General features: G+C 36.3%; 4 protein-coding genes, 1 long non-coding RNA gene and 1 other non-coding gene across 13 annotated transcripts; 2 read left to right on the plus strand and 4 right to left on the minus strand.

The window, feature by feature from the left end:
• The first annotated feature begins 1,402 nt into the window (after nt 1-1,402).
• On the plus strand, nt 1,403-4,650 carry LOC110641307 (RHOMBOID-like protein 3). Its single transcript, XM_021792972.2, has 5 exons — nt 1,403-1,931; nt 2,844-3,007; nt 3,318-3,481; nt 3,705-3,955; nt 4,380-4,650. The coding sequence occupies exons 1-5, from the start codon at nt 1,618-1,620 to the stop codon at nt 4,492-4,494; spliced, it is 1,008 nt and encodes a 335-aa protein (XP_021648664.2). The 5' UTR covers nt 1,403-1,617; the 3' UTR covers nt 4,495-4,650.
• A 139-nt stretch (nt 4,651-4,789) lies between these two features.
• On the minus strand, nt 4,790-4,863 carry TRNAV-AAC (transfer RNA valine (anticodon AAC)). The gene has a single exon. It is a non-coding gene; the product is annotated as a tRNA-Val (tRNA).
• A 104-nt stretch (nt 4,864-4,967) lies between these two features.
• On the plus strand, nt 4,968-5,930 carry LOC110641372 (putative non-specific lipid-transfer protein 14). The gene is made up of 2 exons (XM_021793075.2): nt 4,968-5,382; nt 5,580-5,930. The coding sequence occupies exons 1-2, from the start codon at nt 5,042-5,044 to the stop codon at nt 5,587-5,589; spliced, it is 351 nt and encodes a 116-aa protein (XP_021648767.1). The 5' UTR covers nt 4,968-5,041; the 3' UTR covers nt 5,590-5,930.
• A 488-nt stretch (nt 5,931-6,418) lies between these two features.
• LOC110641331 (protein IQ-DOMAIN 23) lies at nt 6,419-11,711 on the minus strand. 2 transcript variants are annotated; one of them, XM_021793017.2, is made up of 4 exons: nt 11,212-11,711; nt 9,026-9,226; nt 7,036-7,739; nt 6,419-6,792 (listed from the first exon to the last, which is right to left on the minus strand). In XM_021793017.2, exons 1-4 carry the CDS (start codon nt 11,587-11,589, stop codon nt 6,747-6,749), a joined length of 1,329 nt encoding a protein of 442 aa, XP_021648709.1. In that variant the 5' UTR covers nt 11,590-11,711; the 3' UTR covers nt 6,419-6,746. The 2 variants fall into 2 exon arrangements, with proteins under 2 accessions (XP_021648709.1, XP_021648718.1); XM_021793026.2 differs by having other exon boundaries at nt 7,031-7,739; nt 11,212-11,710.
• Nucleotides 11,712-12,626: 915 nt separating this feature from the next.
• Nucleotides 12,627-16,826, minus strand: LOC110641413 (uncharacterized). 7 transcript variants are annotated; one of them, XR_002492287.2, is made up of 6 exons: nt 16,589-16,826; nt 15,606-15,779; nt 13,412-15,517; nt 13,151-13,303; nt 13,015-13,077; nt 12,627-12,927 (listed from the first exon to the last, which is right to left on the minus strand). It is a non-coding gene; the product is annotated as an uncharacterized LOC110641413 (long non-coding RNA). The 7 variants fall into 7 exon arrangements; XR_009145685.1 differs by having other exon boundaries at nt 12,627-13,303; nt 13,412-15,258; nt 15,339-15,517; XR_002492282.2 differs by lacking the exon at nt 13,015-13,077.
• A 1,367-nt stretch (nt 16,827-18,193) lies between these two features.
• LOC110641390 (stamen-specific protein FIL1) lies at nt 18,194-18,907 on the minus strand. Its single transcript, XM_021793094.2, has 2 exons — nt 18,562-18,907; nt 18,194-18,443 (listed from the first exon to the last, which is right to left on the minus strand). Coding segments are annotated over exons 1-2 (300 nt in total). The 5' UTR covers nt 18,861-18,907; the 3' UTR covers nt 18,194-18,442.
• Nucleotides 18,908-18,977: the final 70 nt, after the last annotated feature.

An 18,977-nucleotide genomic window follows, 5' to 3' on the forward strand; every position in this document is an offset into this window, starting at 1 on the left:
AAAAAAATAATAATATTTAATTATTTTAACTCTTTATAATTAAAATATATTAAAGTTAAATTCAAATTAATTTTAAATTGTTATATTTAAACGAAGAAATTTCTGGACCGCATTTACAAAGCCCAAAAAGTCCACACTAGCCACGGCTAGTCTCGTGGCTCTCAACCCTTAAGCTTAAACTGTTGACGTGTGGGCCTAACTCACACGTAAGCCCACTAAGCAACTATACTAGGCTCCAAAATTTTGATTTTACGTTTTCTTAAAAATGAAAAATTTTTAAATTATTGTGAGGTATCCTATCATATCTCAAGTTCATGATAGATTAAAAAAAAAAAAAAAAGGCAATAATTCCGAACGCAAGGTACGTTCCTTGCCCGAAGGTGCTGCACCTAAGCCCCAAGCTTGAAGGGGTGAGATGTTGAAATCTGTATTTCCTTGCAATACTTAGATATGAAAAGAGTTTTGGATTGGGGATCTTAGATAAATCATTGTGTCGCAGATTTTTATCCTCCAACATTTTAGCCAATTCTGTTATCTCATGCATTTGATTGGAGAAATTAAATGATGATTTATTAATTAGAATTCGGCCTGGGGAAATGGGAGTTTTCAGCTGTTGGATCAAAGTGAAAGTGAAATATGATTTGAATGCATAAAAATGTTGTGCGTGCTGAATCATTTTCCCATAAAAAGGAATAAGAGCAACCTCTCTTCGTCACTATCCGAATAGAAGAATCTCCAAGAAAATATTTTTGTACAGAAGGCTGGAAACTATTGAACCAAAATGGTGGGACCGGAGGTATAGTTAACGCAAGAAACAAAACAAGGATATCATTCCTCCCAAAATTCTAGATGCTCCAAATTCTCTACAAGTCCAAACGGAAAAAGAAAAGAATTGCCAGCTGCATGATGCAAAATCTGGCTGCCATTTGCCTCGCTAAGCTCATAAATATTCTAATTGTCATGTCTTATAATTTTTTTTTTCCTTTCTTTGAGACAAGATATATGCATAATTGAGTCAGAAATAAAAAACAACTGCAATTAAAACTATAAAATATCAATGCATTTTCTAATATAAATATGAAAAATTAATGTTATGATATGAAAATTAAGTTTAAAAAATAAAATAAAATATAAATACAAACATTTTCCGACTCAAAAGTGTCGAGAGTTTCTGGATCCATTAGATTAGATATTTTACAGCACCGACGTGGCAACAAAACGTGGGTTTCCCCGAAGCGCAACATTGACAGTAAAGACTACGTGGAATCTGCAACCATCTGCTGGTTCCACAACCTTCTTCTTGCACTATATTCCTCTGGTAGTATTTAGCCACGTCACCAATAGAGTCAACGTGGTCAAATAAATCTAAGTAGTTGCACTTGCATTTGTGGTTACAGGTGCAGCAGATCGAAATTGAAGAGCAGGTTTCTCTGGAAACTGCGGCAGTTCAGTACCTGAATATCCTCAGCTCCTCACGCACTTTCCTTCTTTTAAAAACTTGCACTTTCACTCTTCTCTCTCTATGTATATATAAAAACGCCCGTTCACCAACTCTGCCATCCCCATTTCCACAGAGAGAGAGAGAGAGAGACGAACAAGGGGTTCTTTGCTTCAAACATGCCAGGGGATGATATTGAAAGAAGAGGAGGAGGAGGAGGAGGAGGTGGTGGAGTGAAGAGCAGAACAAACAACAGCTACCTGTCATCGTCTTCATCTTATTTGATTGAAGATAAAGAGTCCCAATGGACCTCGTGGCTCGTGCCTATGTTTGTGGTGGCAAATGTTGCTGTCTTCATTGTTGTCATGGCCATCAATAATTGTCCCAAGCATTTTCATTCTCGGCTCGAAGGGAAGTGCGTTGCAAGGTTTCTTGGGAGATTCTCTTTTGAGCCCTTGAGAGACAATCCTCTCTTTGGTCCCTCTTCCGCTACGTAATTGCTTTGTTCTTTCTTCCTCTGCTTTAATTTTCCCCTTAATTTTCTATTCCCTTCCTTGAATTCTTGTGAGGAAGTTTGGACTTTCATAGATGTGTTTTTGTTGGATTTTTAAATTTTAAGACCTCAACTTTTGTACTGTTAATTACAATTTCTATTATGGGAATGCCCTGACATATATATTCTGTTAGTCTTGTTGGCTTTTGAATTATCAATTAATTTTGGAATGGAAAATTTTGGATTGAAAATTTGAAACTTGAAACTTTGGCATAGCTTGGCATTTGTGATGCCTTGGGCATGATTTCCAAGTGGTTTTGATTTGTTGTGTGCCAGGGTTGAGAATTTGGTGAATCTGGAAGGGGAAAACAGTGGATTTGATAGTGGTTGAGTTTGTGAATATGTGTATCTTAAAATCAGAAGGAAAACTGGAAGGTTTGTAAATAATTTTGTGTGTATAACATTCTGTTTACCTGTAGTTTTTAATGGATTTTCATAGTGGAAATTCCTGGCTGTGAAACTCGGTCTCTTCTATTGAATCTAAATATATGCTTGGTTCTTCATTAATCTTGCTTGAGGTGAATGTTATCTGGCATAAATTTTAGTATTTTTGAGGGTGTTGGACACTGTATATTCTATGATGCATCTGGGGCTTTTCTTGTGAAATTTCTGCAGGCGGATCAGGTGAGATGGATTTACGTGATTGTTCAGTACTTAAGTTGAATGTTATAGTGTTCTTCACATGAAATCATTAAAGGTGTAATAAATGTATGGATCCAAAATGATCAACTTTATGTTGTCATTTCTCAGTATGTCATTGACATTACAACAATAAATCCAAGTGAAAGTAGAAGGAGCATTGTTTAATTTAATTTGTTTTTCCCTTTCCTTTTCTCTTTTTTTGGATCAAAGATTGAAGAAGTTGGGAGCTCTTGAGTGGGAAAAAGTTGTACATAAGCACCAGGGATGGAGGCTTGTTACTTGTGTTTGGTTGCATGCGGGTATTATCCATCTTCTTGCAAACATGCTGTGCTTGGTCTTCATTGGTATTCGCCTCGAGCAGCAATTTGGGTTTGGTACGTAGCTCTTAAAATGTTCTCTAAAGTATATGTTGAAGACACCCCGTATGTGGGGATAATACCTTGACAAGCAATAAGCATTGTAAATTTGTGGCCTACTTGAACGTTTTCTCATAATATTTGGGCAACTACCATTGAAGAGGCTTTAGTTTTGTAGTGCTTAATGTTCGTTTCGCAGTCACACTTCATGTTGTTTTTGAACTTGACATTTATACTTTGTTGATCCATGCTAAAATAGTTACCTATTATTGTTAAGAAATTTATTTGATTGTTAATAGGATCTAATTTTCTTGTCAAAATTTGGCAGTTCGCATTGGTATTATCTATCTGTTGTCTGGATTTTCTGGGAGCGTGCTTTCCTCTCTATTCATTTGGAACAGCATCTCTGTTGGTGCATCTGGTGCACTTTTTGGGCTTCTAGGAGCAATGCTTTCTGAACTAATTACAAACTGGACTATTTATACTTACAAGGTCAGCATGCTCAATTTTTATCATATTCAAGTGTTTTCAAGTTGCCATAAATTAATTTTATTCTAGCCTTCTTGTGGTTCACAATTTTGAAGAAGAAAAAGTAGAGAATATTTGATACTATTTCCACTCGTATTGGACCATAACCATGAGATGCTAACGGCAGTATGCACAGGACTTTTTATTTATTTATCTTCCTAATTCCTGTTTTCTGTTGCTTCCATAGGCTGCAGCACTGTTTACACTTCTAGTCATCGTAGCCATCAACCTTGCAATTGGAATTCTGCCACATGTTGATAATTTTGCCCACATCGGAGGATTTTTGGTGGGGTTTCTTCTTGGTTTTGTTTTGCTGCCTCGTCCTCGATATGGATGGTTAGAGCGTCAAAATCTTCCTGCCAGTGTCAGTGACAAATCCAAGTACAAAACATACCAATATGTGTTATGGCTGGTTTCTCTGATTCTCCTAATTGCAGGGTGAGTTGCTGCCCAAATTAGTCATTATTAATCATATAAATGATTTTGGGACCCAGGATGAAATGATGTTATATTCTGTTGTTTGCATATGTGTTTGCATTTTTGGTCTTCTCAAACATTATTTCTGTGGCAGAACAATATTCTGAAATCATGAAATGAAAGCCAGGCTGTAGATCCTTTTTCCATGTTATGAAAAAGGCACACAGATAGGACTACTTACTTTCATCTCTGTTATAGATGCCTCTTAACCAACACTTTCAGCCATTGATACTTAATTCCTATATTCCTAAGATTGTTATATTTTGGGGTTGTGTGGCATGGCACTACTAGACTGCTGTTAAAAGAAAAGTCCTGTCAATCTGTTTACTGCTGCTTGGAGTTGAAATGGTTTGAACAAACATTAACCTGAACTAATTTAATGCAGATTCATTGTTGCATTGGTGATGCTTTTCCGGGGAGAGAATGGGAATGATCACTGCCATTGGTGTCACTACTTGAGCTGCGTACCCACTTCCAGATGGAACTGTGATGAAAACTAGCCTAGGAGAGGGGGACTCCATGATTGGTGTATTATCGGTTTCCTCGTGTAAATGCTTAGCAGTAGCTTAGGAACCCCTGCTGGGTTTGCTTATTTAACTTTCTTGTAATTGCATTTATATCTGATTTTGGCTATTCAATATGATAGAATTCTTATCTGAGTGGGTGTCTTTTTGTTTTGAACAAGAGCAGTGAAGATTCTCATCAAGCATGAACGTCCAGTTAATGATTTCAAACCTTTAAATTGTAAAGAAATCTGCAACAAAAATAGAACAAAACTCAAATAAATAAAACAAATGGCGTCGCCCGGACTTGAACCGGAGACCTTCAGTGTGTTAGACTGACGTGATAACCAACTACACCACGACACCATCTGGTCACCAAAGCTCTTAATTAATTTATTAATACTAAATTTTAGGGCTTCATTGCACTTCCATGAAGAAGCACAAGTTCTTCGTTGCACACCAACCCAACTTCCTTAACCCAATTAATTTCCAAGTTTCAACCATAAAATATTTGAATTGATAGTCATAGTATAAGGTCCCTGAAATGAGGTTTCAGAAAATGAAGATAGGAGTGCTGATATTGCTATCATGGGCTGCCACAGTGTCAACAGATGTAGAATGCGGCACCGTGACGGGGTTGCTCTCAGTTTGCTCAACATTTATCAGCTATGGTTCACCTGACCCACTTCCAGGTTCCCCATGCTGTAATGCAATGATAAGCCTGAGGTTGATCGCAGAATCCGGTGATAATAGGAGGTCCGTTTGTAGATGCTTCATGGGCCTTATTGCTGCTTATAATCCATTAGGCACTGCTGTGGCTACTTTGCCTGGCCTTTGTGGAATTAATCTGGGCTTCGTTGTTTATCCTAATACAGATTGTACCTCGTAAATTTCTCTCACTCTTGCCCATCCAATTTGTCTTACACTGTACATCTGGCATATATAAGTGGAATAATTAAAAAAAGAAAATGGAGCAGAAGAAGTCGAACACTGTTATTAAGTTTTATGGCATTTATTAAAACCTGAATTTTGCACAATTTAAATATCGCATGCATTCTAATGCTGTTTATGTGATAATGCAGCTTTCATTGAGTTTGGTTCCAAGGGAAGAAGTTGGAGGAAATATGAATTAGAGATTGAATAAGAAGTATGTCTTCAAGTACTCTTTTTTAAACAAATTTGAAAATAACTAAGTTTCCCCACTCCTTGAAGGGGAAAATAAATGGTTGGTATTGCAGAAGGATTGCTTAGCATGATGACTTTGTGTGTTTGTTTACTGAATATAATAAGCATATTTTTAGTATTTCTCTAATTAACCTGTGTTTCTTAGCTGAAGAAACAATGAGGAAGGTATATTTAGTAAGCTTGTTTAATTTGTAAGGAAAAGCCAAGTACAGTTTCATATGAATAAAATGATAGATTTGTTCCTAAAATCTAAAAATACAAAACTTGTATGGATAATTATGCAATTCTATTTGGTTCTTGACATCAGAATACAGAATCAAGCAGAACTGAAGAAATGTTCCCATTGGCAGTCACTTACAGTAATGATGAATCCTATAAAACTTGGATTTGTTATTTGTCATTTCCTTTTGCCAAAAAATCTCACAGGATCGAGGCAGTGGTAAAAGGAGAAAAACAGCGTATCCTTTCAAGAATTGCTTTTATGCGTTGCAATCACTTACCATTTTATGTCAGCAAAGGCAAAAACTTTTCAATTTCCTTTTCAATGTGGTCATGATAATAATTTTCATATCATCAACATTCTTCAACTGTGTCTTTCATTGGCTTCTTGTGGGTATCCAAGGTTACATTTGACAGATGTGGTATATTGCATCTCTGTCAATCCGATATGTAACCATATGAGGCAAATCACCGATAGGACAAATGGGGCCATTCACCATAGACAAAGCAAGAGAAATTATCTAACCATCTGTGAATGCACATGGGGATAATGATACAGATACTCTTTAGTTTTCAATAGGAAACTTTGTGTGAATGATCAAATATGTGCTAGTTGAGACAATTAAAGAAAGGGTTGTAGAAGAAGTTTGTACAGCTGCTCTGCTGATAATGGCATGGTTAGGAAGTATCATTGATTCAACAACTGAAGTTGAGGTGATAATGGCTCCACTTTCCACAGTTAGAAAAGCATGGTTGAAATTCTTCTCATACATACCAGTTGGAAGTAGTTGCTGATAACTAAACAACGAACTTGTGATAATGGAGGAAGCTGGAAGTGGAACACATTAATAGTGTTTCGATGCAAGCATGCGTGCAACCACAACAGCAAAGCTGCATTGCAAATTTAACATTAAGAAACAATAAACACAAAATATGAGCACAACTCTGATAACAATTAAACATTGCTGTAGTAAATGAAGGTACAATCACAAGTTCAATTCTGCAAGGATAGTTTGTGAGAACATGGTTGAATAATTACAATAATAGCATTCTGCCACACATGGGAAGGGGAAACAACTTAATAAAGGAAAAGAAAATTACAAAGAAAAAAAAAACGAGTGGTTGTCACCTTACATCGGTACACCTAGTCTATTCAAGCGCCCAGATGCTGGATAAGCTCTGTTTCCAAAGTTGGATTGTTGAGCAAATCCCCTTTCTGAAATAGTGTCTGCATCATAAAACCCTTGGACAGGCCTTTTGCTTGAACCATACTTTTCAAAGTCTAGCCTCTGCTTTGGGGCACTTTGCGATCTAACCTTAGCCCGAGAGGATTCTGTGTTAGCCATGTAGTTCGGGTGACCTGAGTATCCATTAAAAAAGCCCCATGAGCACTCACTCCTTGTGGGTGTAAAAGGACCTCTTCTACCACTACTCCCAGGTCTGTATGATGGGGAAAACACATAAGGGTTGTTCTCCACATTCCTCAAAACTGCATCGTCTTTTCCGAGGGGAAATTTGAGAGAGTTTAACGATAAAATTTCTCCTGAAGAGACAGTTGGCATTTGATATGTTGCTTTTGATGATAAGTTTGACGGCAAGTCCAATGTTGTAAAGCTCTGGCTGTTGTGATCTGAAGCCATAAATTTCATCTGGGGCTTCCAAGTATCCACTTCAAGGATTTTATCACTCTTTTCATCATCAGTGTGTCGATTTCTCATTGGAATGTTACCATGGCTATTATGAAAACTTTCTTCCATCCAACGATCTAACCAATTTGAACCTAGTTTTGCTTCATCTAGGTGAAAGATGTCTCTCAGATTTGTATTTGAACAACATCTCTGCATGTATTCAATGCAAATGCAATTAGAATTCCCTAAAGAATGGCAATATCCATTGATAGCATTAGGATTGGCACTCAAAAGCAAAATTAAGTGTGTATATATATATATATATATAGAATTCTAAGAAAAAGAAAAACTGAACTTTCTTATTTCCCAGTGAAAAGGGAGAAGAAAAGAACAATTTTGATGTATGTTTAACATTGCAGAATCTTAGAAGAGTGGTCTATACTTTCCCATTAACAGCATTAGAAGCTCAATTGAAAGCCTCTTCTGGTTGTTTGAAGATTAGTTTTTCCTTTTTAATTTTAATTTTGAAGACCACCTGTAACTCTTTTGCTCTCTTTCCTTTTCACAAAAGACTAAATAATGCGGTTTAGACATTAGAAGAAGTCACTCCGTACATCTAGAAATGCCAAGAGTCTACAAAATCAATTAAATGGTACTTTAAGGATGGTGGCCCCATCAAATTTAGTACCATAATCATGAGTAGATGACCCTCATGAGGACTTGCAGGAACTGCTACTAAATATAGTTAAAAGATGGATATTGCCTAAATGCACCTAGAGATGGACAATTCTACGAGCTTGAAATATTCCAGTCAAGTCAAATTATGATTTGGCTCAACAACAAAGAGTTTGGCTGAAAGGTTTGAATTATGAAGCAGTTCTCTTGGCATTGATAAATTCTGCCTATCATAAATTTAAATGCCTTTACTACTCTCAAACTGCACCTGATGGTTGACCTTGGCTTTGCTTAAAGATACTGAGTTAAAAAAAAAAAAAAAAGGAAATTCTTTGTTGATGACTATTTAAAATGATTGACGGATATAATAACTTTGAGAATAATTCAGATTCCTTTCATACCATCTGCAAGGACCATTACTACGATTCAGACTACTTGAGGAGAATAATGATTGAAACTAAATAAAACTACCATGTACCAAACAGCTGCAATTGCTTTCAAAATTTAGAATAAGCATGAAGAAGGCATTTTCATCATGCTGAAATCCTTGAATACTTTGCCCAACTTACTAAGACAAATTTCAATTTTTTTCCCTAAGCAAAGAAACTAACTTCCCGTTTAATTAAGTGGACTTATGATCTCTTACATATAAAAATATACATGTATATCAAGAATAGTTCAGGCTCAATGGAAACATTAGAAGAACCAACCTCACAGGGAACAGCCTAACAGAAGCCACTGAAAGGTCTAATTTCTAACTAGACAAAGAAGCCAAATCATGGAAAAAAAAAACAAATAAGCAAAAAAGAAAAATGTCTTACAGTATGACGTGACTGAGAAGGCTTGGTAGATGAATGCCGTAATTCTGACACGTGAGTGCGGCTAGCACAGGCTCGAGCCTGCACTCTCACCAAAGTTTGCATTCGCCTAAGCATGTCTGCTGTTTGCTTTCTCACAATGTGGCCTCTCACTAATGCTTGAAGCTTTACTAGTGCTTTCAATGCTCTTAGTGCCCTTCTAGCCTTCACAAAAAAAAAAAAAAAAAAAAAAAAAGAAAAAAAAAAAGAAAAAACACCAACTCGTTCTTATCTGGATTAATCAAAACATTCCAATAACAATGACATGAATTTACATACATGGGTAAAGAGTATGTATTATGCATAACCCAGTCTAAATTGATACTGATAAAAAATGTTATTCATCTTTATTAGCATCCCATACAAAAAATGAAGTCTTTTTTATGGTCTATATTTTTTCAATCAACAATGAAGGTGGTTGACTTCAACCAAGCGAGCCCTTATTCTGAAGTGGCTATTGAGATTTCCAAAAGGGAAAAAAGGCATGGTGCTATCATTTGGCTGCTAAGTACCTCTCCAATGAAAGAAAAAAGGATTAGTATGGAATTTTTTGAACTCCCCAAAGTTCACTGGCACCATAATCCAGGAATTTAGTATGATTTTGACCAGATTAACATGAAATTTGAATAGCGGGAGGCATGCACTTACTAAAAGAGGAGTGAAATCTGTGTCACAACGCGTCAAAATTTAAAAATAAGGGAAAGACAACAGCAGGACTTGGATGGGAAAGCAGAACTGAATAGAAAAATAAAGTCATATGCAAAATCATATTCCATTTGCGCATGTGAAATCAGAAATCCTAGGAAAAAAGAATTTGCTATTTGTCTTTTACATTTCAGCTGGCGTTGATTTACTATGGGAAGAAAGTTCAAATATGATAAGATTATTATTATTAGTTAATTAGCAAAGTTGTAAAATGAAATGAAATGAATAAAGGCTAAAATATTCAGTGAACAAGTAAAAAAAGAGAGCTTCCCAAGAAAGAAAAATCTAACCCCCAGAATTGAAAAACCAAAATAAATTAAAAATTCAGGCTAAAATATAAAGTTACCCGAAAAGTTGATAGTAAAGATCATTGATTAATAGCAGTAGCGATTACTGTTTTAATAAAAGAAATGTAACCAACTCATCAAAGAAGAAATTGGCCCGTCGACCTGTATATAATGCATGTCCCAGCAAACCAAAACTGCCATCATCATGATCGCAGTGTCCACTTGACGATTCATAATACAATATTACAATCCATAAAGAAAAGTTACTATTTAACTAAGTTCAGAATCAGAATGAAAACTATTTAACTAAGTTCAGAATCAGAATGAATAATGAAATAGGACTATGGCCAACACTCAACAAACAGCGCAAGACACTCACATGCTTCACATACTCCATTGGATTACGGTCAACAAACGCTACAATTATACGTTCCATCACTGTCTGCTTGTTGTTAGCTAGAAAATATAAAAAATTTTATTATTATTATTATTATTATTATTATTATTATTATTATTTTATATAAAAAAAAAAGGCCGAAGACAAGCCTTGCACGCTGTAGCTCGATAACTAGTTAACGCATCACAAAAAGAACGTGTGAAAGTTTGTCTGGTGGCAACTTTACAGATGATGACATAAGAAGAGTAGGTACGTGTGAGGATATGGCACGTGCAAGATAAAAGGTTTGAAATAAATGACGTTAATGATTTTTTTATCCCCATAACAATGCCATGTTGCTGATGCTAACCAACACAGAGAGAGAATCGCTTCTCTTCTAGTCCAGATGCTGAGATCACAACCACCACTCCCGTCGGCGCAACTTATTGGCCTTTCAATTTTTTTTTCCCATATTTTAGACCCACCATAACAGCTGTTGTTTTCAATGAAAATTCAAATAAAGGAATTGCAGCTTTTGCTACCGACCACAAAAAGCTAAATTTTCAACGGAATTCAAAATACAACTTTTTGGTTTTTGAAAGAATGTGTAATTTCGAATTTCAAATATCACGTTATTTGCACTTCCCAATGTTTCCACCAGCCAATGGGCGGGTTGAATGACAAAAAGGCCCTGGATCAAACCAGCGAATCAACATAATCGACTTGACATTCAAAGGGTATTTATGGAATTAGAATGAAAGAAGTAAAGCAGAAACGCTAACCAGATAACCACGAAACGCTGACTGTATCTTGACCGCGGAGAGTTCCTCCTCTCGCCGATGGTCACTCCCACTGGCTTGACCTGGTGCAGTACTTCTCCCACCACCGCCGCGGCCAACACTAGTTAATCTCACGACCTCTGCTGCTGCTTGAGCCGCCGCGAGTGCTGCCTCGGCAACTGCCGCAGTGGCCGCTGCAACAGCTATGGCGTGCTTGTTTGCATCCAAATTATCATCATACGGACCCGATACAGATTCATACTTATTGAACTGAGACGGAATCGTATTGGAAGATCTAGCGAAGCTCCACCTTCTCTTCTCCTTGGCGGGCGGCGAAGGCCCAGCCCTTTTAGAGCCAAAAAGTCGCTGGAAAAATCCCATGTCTCATAGTTTAAATGATTTGGCAAGTGAACGACATTAGTGGAGAGAGAGTGAGCTGAAGAACGAGAATAGAGAACCCGGGGACCGAGAAGTAACTTATAAAAGGGCAATCTCTCATATAAAAATAGATCTTATTTATAATATGAAAAATGAGCTCTATAAAAAATAAATTTTATATAATTATTAAAAATAATATATATATATATATATATATTTTTTTTAATATACTTAATAATTAATAATTTCTCAAACGTAATATTTTACAAAGCCAGTAGGAAATTAGGGGTCTCAGTTTGACGCGCGTGGATAGACTTTGCACGTACGCGCTTGTCTTTCTGCATGGCATTATAGCTGCGGGAACCCACCCCCGGTCCGAACTCCACGACAAATTTTTGACTCTTTATCTTTTTTTTTTTATCTCTTATATAAGCATATTATTTATTTTTAATACATATTATTATTTTTTAATACATTTTAATTTTAACGAGAACTTAAAATTTCATAATTTAAAAAATAAAGCGTATACAAATTTTAAATATATATTATTCAGCCTCACATCCATTTAAGTTTTTGTTTTTTTCAGACATCCATTTAAGTTTACAACAGTGGAGAAATGAAATGAAGACGACAAAATTTGTCTGCCATGGCTTGTTACAGGGGTCTTATCCTAAGCAGTTTACCGCCAAACAGTGTTATATTCTGATAAACATGAAAATTCGAATGATTGCTGATTTGTTTTGTTCGCTCTTTCACTAGTACTCAACATTTACAGTGGAGATGATCTCATAGTACCGCGAGATATTATGTTGAAATGTTGGGAAGGCCAATGATAATGATAGGAACAATAGTAAAATAAAACTTTCTGGTTATAAAATGATTGGATAAACAATTTTACATATATTTACACAAGAAATATTTTACAATGGTAGACCTGCTGTTTCGATGATTGTGCCAGCTTGCTATACAAGGACGCTGTCCTTCAGCACATTATCCGTTCAAAAATTAGAACATGTTTATTACGGGAAAATATACTTGAGTAGAGAAAAAGATGGTTTTCTATTGAGCAATTAATACAGGAGAGGAAGATAAGTAAGACTATACAGTGATAAGCAAGACTATACAGGAGGAAACATTATAATAATAAAACTCACTCACAAGATTAAAAAAAAAAAAAAAAAGTACAGCTGCAGAATAACATTTGAGAAGGGACAAAGAATGTCAAGCCATATTCCTCATCTTTACTTGGATCAAAGGTAAGATGTGCTTGAAACTCTGTATCTTTTGATCATACAAAATGAATGAAGATGTTTGTGGACGTTGGGGATCGAAATCCACTGCCTACAAATAGATAAATAAATAAATAAAAAGCAGAATGACCAGCACAAGAAATAAGTTCAATCTCAGAAATTAGGTAGGAAAACTAACATTCCAACTCAAATCCATTTTTTAAAGTCTAGTATCCATCACCAATCTCGACTGAGCATTCTTCTGCATGGGACGCGTGGAATGTGCTACAGATTAAGGGTTCACCCATGACAAAGAATTTATAAATCAAACATACCTGAAGTAATGGAGTTTGGTGAGGTAATTCATGCTGGTCAGAGTAAAAGTTTGATTGCTGGTATAGATTAGGATTGTCTTGATTGCTTATGACTGGATTCTGCTGTTGGTACATGCACTGAACCTCCTGATTAGACTCAAAATTATACAAACCCTACATAATTTACATGGAAGATCACATAATTTTGAGTAACAAAACCTAGGAAATAAAAGACAATAGACAAAGCAAGCATGACTTTCGTGATCAACAACTGAGAATCACCTTCAGCAAAGGATTTGATGTTGGGGCTTCTGTTGAAACACATGCTTGTGGTTGTGCTTGTGGGGGACTTGAAACAAAATTAACTGTAAATGGGGTGCCACGGCGGGTTGTAGTGCACTCGGATATCCTTTTTTCTTAGGGTCTTTTTCTTTCATATATTTCAGTAGGTAGCCATCAGGGGCAGCACCCTCGTCTTTTATTCCTGCTAGTCTGTTGTCCTCATCCTAATCCGCAGCTGCTCGCTCATCCAAGAATATCTCCGCATTTTCACTCTCAGAGCCATTTGCAGCAATGCTACTTGAGGTGATGCCATGAGCCGCCTCAGGTTTTAACGTCAAAATCTTCTCCACTTCTTCAATCACTTCATTGAGTTGTCTTGAAGCGAACTGAAATGCTTTCCCTATTCAGTGGCTCTGGCTACAATTTTAAGCATTCTGTCGCACAAAGATTTGTACCTGCTAGCTGCAACCAACTTGGGTTGTTCTTGTGCAATGAACTCTTTGCTTTCTTGCATACCTCCAATCCTTGCATCTTTTGTCCATCTCTTCATATATATTGGGAGGGAACCACCTTTATATTCTTATTATCAAGTACTTTCAGGGCATGGCCGCACAGAAATCCTACATTTTCAAATTTCATACAACTGCAAATGACTGTATCATCTGATGGATTGAATGTGACAGAAAATTCTCTACTTCGCCCAAATGTTTTCAAGCGAAAGGCCACTCTCACTGCACTGGCTAACAACAAAATTTAAACACTTCTCATATTCTCTCTGAAATATTTCAAATGCATTTGGCGTGTAAATATCACTTGCATGCTTTAGCAAAACTACATTCCCCATTAACCTTGGCATGCATCTAGTCAGCTCATCATTAGCTTGTATTTCTTTGTGTTGCTGATCTACCATCCTCTCAAAAATCTTGAAAAAATGGAGTGCATCTAGATCAGAGTTTAAGTTACTTCTCAAGTTGTTATGTAAATCTTCAGCCACATGAAAGCCTTTGGCATTGATAAAAAAAATATATTCCTGCCATATACGACAGCCCATTTATCTCTTTCTCTAAACATCCATCTTAACCACTCATTTTGTTGAAGGCCATATTTATTCAGCAAAGCCTCTCAGGCATGAATGAAATCCTCCTCATCACTGTGATCATAGATACAACTTCTAAAATCGTTGGAAAAAGTTCAGTATCCTTCAATGCATGGCTAAGTTGGTTAAGAGCATTCTGGTACATCTGCCAAACGCAGATACAATGGCTTGTTTCTGGCAAGACAGATTTAATTGCTTCAACAATTGCCGCAACCTGATCAGTGAGAATAACTTTTGGCTTCTTTCTAGACATTTCCTCGACAAAGGAACTAAATAGCCACTTAAGAGATTCAACAGTGTCATCAAACAAAAATGCAGCGGCAAAAATTATAGCTTCATTGTGATGATTCACTCCTATAATCTGTACAAATGGCTGAATATCTTTATTTGTTTGGTAAGTTGTGTCCAAACAAATGACATCACCGAAGTCCAAAATGGTCGTAGTCCACTAGCATTTTATCAACAACCCAAAAAATGTTGCTTATTTTGTCATCTATATCAACCTGTATCGCATGAAAGAATGTTGGGTTTTCAAAATGCTGCCTTTGAAAATATAGCAGTAAGTGTCCTCCTTCTTCCCTTTCCATATCTCTCATCAGCTCATCCTTTCGGATTGTAGGTAATTGTTGAAATCCATTGCCATATACTCACCTACTTCAACTCGTCTATTCATTAACTCGAAGGCAGAATATGACTCTGTTCCCAAATTATTGGGCAAGTCAGCTTCAGCAGCTTCAACACATAATTCCTTCTGAAATGGTAATGTTAATAATCAAAGGTTTATATTGTCATGATTGTGTTCTGCTTCAAAATGAGTAACCCGGAATTTACCATCAGGTTGATGAGTAATGATCATGTGCGCCAAGCAATCAGTTCTTCTTTCCTTTCTGTGCTTCTTCACATTAGCATCTCTCTTGTCTTTCCGGTGATACGCTTCCTTAGAGCAAGTAAACTTTATGGAGACCACTAGACCATGAACCTTACTCCTGTTTATCCAATCCTTTCAAACGCTGAAACGTACAAATTTGGCATACTTGTTGTAAAAATTTTAAGCATGTTCATCAGATTCAAACTCTGTACCAATTTTTAGTAACCTACCTGTAATTAATCATCTTTGGAGGAGAGACTGCATTAAGCTCCAGTAACCTGAGCCACATTTGGACTGAGACAGTCCTGATCCAGGTTTAAGTCTAACTTGTCTGATGTTTGGAGTCCTACATCCATGTCCTCAGCATGAGGGCTACCCAAGTCATCCTCATCCTTACTCATTACCTTCACTCAAAGAGGAAGACATCAATAAAACATATTCTCATCAAAGGATAAAAAGAAAAAAATGAAAAATCATGATAAACCTCATGGTAAGAAATATACAACAAGTCTACAACAGTGTAATGAGCATACACAAAATTTGAACTCATAAAATTAAGAAATCTCATTTAGATAGATAACTTTATGCTGCTCTTGCGTCTTGTTTCTTAATTAAAAGCTTCAATTAAGATGAAGGGCTACGCTAAACACTATCCAGCTCACTTTTCAAAATATAAGCAGCAATAAATTCATCTCAAACGATCATTTATATACACAAATTCTATTCATGTCTTGGTCATTGAATCCAAGATTGCACATAAAATAAATAATTCCCACCAAGCCTTAACCAAAATATCTGTTTCACCATATAATATTTATCCTATACAGTCTAGGCTATTGTTATTCATTGGATATGCAAAACAGAAAGTGTCCTACTGAATTATACAATTGGAAAGTGAGTATCTAAAGTTGATGTATTCTTCTTATTAAATAGTTAACGGCCAGTTAAGGCAGCAATTTTGGTGGGACATCGATGAAGAACCATAACAATTCTCAAGAAATAACTCACTGAGTTGACATCATGTACTAAAAAATAGTCTCTATGGCTCAAATTGGACATTGTGCTTACTGTGATTTCTCTAAAGCCAAGCATGCATTTCATTTAGCTCTCTGGTTAATTGAAAAAATCTAAATTCAAAGAACCCGAATACAATAAACTACATTTCTATAAGTTGGACACAGCAAAAGGAAACAGGCATAGCCAGAGCCTGTACTTGTTTTTAGGGTTGCAGCTCAGAGCTTCAAATCATCGACAGAGAGAGTTTGTTTGTGAGCGAGATACAGAGAAGGGAGGGGAACCGGAGCTCATAGGTTTATTCCGTTTTGGTGGTGCTAGATTGGGAATTCGCATTCCAGTGTTTCGGTCATCGGATTTCGTTGGGGATAACCAATTCCGGTTCGATGTTTAACCGCAAAGCTAAACCCCTCGCTGGGGATAAAGTATCTATCTGTATTATAGTGTCTACTTTGTTGCTCTACGCATTTATTTATTTTAATTTAATTATTCTTTATTTTTTTATTAATTAAATTAATAAAAAATTCTTTATATAATTCTTTTTTTTTTTTAATATAATTTCTTACTTTAAGTCAATTTTCTCTCCATTTTTTTTTAGCTTCCTGAGGAGAGAGTCCTCTTACAATGCCAGCAAGTGACTTTCATTTGCCTCATTCGGACAAGGAATCGCCTTTTTCTCCTTACTTGTGAATTTTTATTTGATACCATCATTATACATGTAATTATTAATAATGATGAGACTGATAAAATTATTGTATAATATGTGTTTGCTCGGAGGGCGGGTTTGTCCTTGTGGGTCTTGTGATTGTCTGGATTAAAGTTTCTTCCTTCTATTGATTGGCTTAGCATGATTTCCTTGAGGATTATTTCAACTAAGGAGATCTCCCCGTTTTCGGCAAGTCGTTGATCCACAAGGGACACGGGTGGTCGCCGCGCTACTTTGCCCAAGAGCATGATGATCTTAGTCATCTTCTAGTTAGGGTTTGTTGGGTTTGAGTTTTGTAATGGGCTTGATAGAGTAGACTGCTGGTAATGGGCCGGCCTTTGCTTTTGTCTTGTAATGTTTTCGAGAATTTTTTTTTTCAAAGAAAAAATAATTCGGCAAGACAACAAACAATAAAGGAAATAGAAATTAATTTAAGAAGAAGAGATTAACTTTGGCGTCTATAGTTGATAAATATTAGCTTGGACCGATGCTTTCTACCGTTGGATATTGATCTAATACTAAATTTAGGTTCAATAGCGAGTATGAGTACAAAGAGTTCGGGTTGAATTTCTTTTCTCCATCTTGATATTGAGTTAATATTTTTTTGTAATGGCAAGAACGGGGAAAAAGCTCAGAGGAGTACTAAATTAAAAAAAATATGAATAAAAAAAATGTCAACTAAATCATGGTGTAATAAAGAAGATAAATCTTTGAAATAATTTTCATTAAACTAGTTTTGATTGACATTACTTTTAGAGATTTTGTTTGCTCATGATGCCATCTTGCACTGGATTATTTTTTATATTATTGCCCTTGATTTTGGCACCCATGTAGCATTTGATTTTGGTGTTGAGTTTGAGAGGTGACTTTGGCAAGTTGAAATAGTTATTTATTTTGGTAATTTCTTAAAGTGCAATGTAAAGTATAATAAATGGATGGAGTGACTTGCACATTAGAAATTATATAAAAAAAATTTTAATATATGGTGTTTTAATTTATTGTGGTTAATGGTTATAATTTCTCATACCCATGTGAAGTACGTACGCAACTCCTAGTCCTCCAAAGCAGAAATTGCTTTGGTTATCATACTCTGAAAGATTATTTAAATCCATATTATTGATGTCAACTTTATGGGATACATGCCAATGACTGCTATTAATATTATTATAAAGTTGAGAACAGAAGCCTCTCCAAATGGAGAAGCACTGTTTGTTTATTTCTTTAACATGAGAAGAAAGGTTCTGCTTGGCAGCAGATCGGGATACATTACTGAGTTGAAACGAAAATTTTAAAGCAACAACACGACGCCGTAATGACTTTTATATTCCTTGCTCACTTTCGTCCTAATCTGCAAATATTACAGAAACGATACGATGAGTCAACAAATTTTATATCTGCATGCGATAGGAAAAGAAATTATAAAGCTTAAAAATGACGAATTCAAACTAAAAAAAAAGGATGTGTACCAGTTGTTCACACAATTGAGAGATGGGAGATGGCACAGGGATGGAAGGCGGGCAGCGATGGCCAAAGTGTTGCAGAGGCAGTCATTCTGAACCGACTGGAGCGCGTTACAACATTCAGTACTAGGGTTGCCGTGGGCACCAGGCACCACAAATGGTGCACATACATTCAGGGTGTTCAGCTGGCTTGGGCAGCTCTGCGACTCACCCAGGTGGGTCAGCGCCGAAACTGCTATGAACAGGACAAGCACTGCTGCTTGCGACCTCACAGAGACAGAGATCAGGGACTTGAGAGCTGCCATTTCCGATCAGTTTTGTGTCTACTTCTTCTGTTTTAATTTTAAGGTTTTCTAGCTCAATTTATAGTCGGTGCCACGATATATGAGGTTGAGTCTTCACGTGAGTCACCTAATACAAGT

This window comes from Hevea brasiliensis, chromosome 17, assembly GCF_030052815.1.
Source record: "Hevea brasiliensis isolate MT/VB/25A 57/8 chromosome 17, ASM3005281v1, whole genome shotgun sequence".
Classification (NCBI taxonomy): Eukaryota; Viridiplantae; Streptophyta; class Magnoliopsida; order Malpighiales; family Euphorbiaceae; genus Hevea; species Hevea brasiliensis.

Coding starts and splice junctions, on each gene's coding strand:
- LOC110641307 (XM_021792972.2), top strand. CDS start 1,618: ATGCCAGGGGATGATATTGAAAGAAGAGGAGGAGGAGGAGGAGGAGGT. Junction 3,482..3,704: donor GGACTATTTATACTTACAAG/GTCAGCATGCTC, acceptor TTGCTTCCATAG/GCTGCAGCACTGTTTACACT. Junction 3,956..4,379: donor CTGATTCTCCTAATTGCAGG/GTGAGTTGCTGC, acceptor AATTTAATGCAG/ATTCATTGTTGCATTGGTGA.
- LOC110641372 (XM_021793075.2), top strand. CDS start 5,042: ATGAGGTTTCAGAAAATGAAGATAGGAGTGCTGATATTGCTATCATGG.
- LOC110641331 (XM_021793017.2), bottom strand. CDS start 11,589: ATGGGATTTTTCCAGCGACTTTTTGGCTCTAAAAGGGCTGGGCCTTCG. Junction 7,740..9,025: donor CTTCTCAGTCACGTCATACT/GTAAGACATTTT, acceptor GAATACATGCAG/AGATGTTGTTCAAATACAAA. Junction 6,793..7,035: donor AATAGACTAGGTGTACCGAT/GTAAGGTGACAA, acceptor TTTGCAATGCAG/CTTTGCTGTTGTGGTTGCAC.
- LOC110641390 (XM_021793094.2), bottom strand. CDS start 18,860: ATGGCAGCTCTCAAGTCCCTGATCTCTGTCTCTGTGAGGTCGCAAGCA.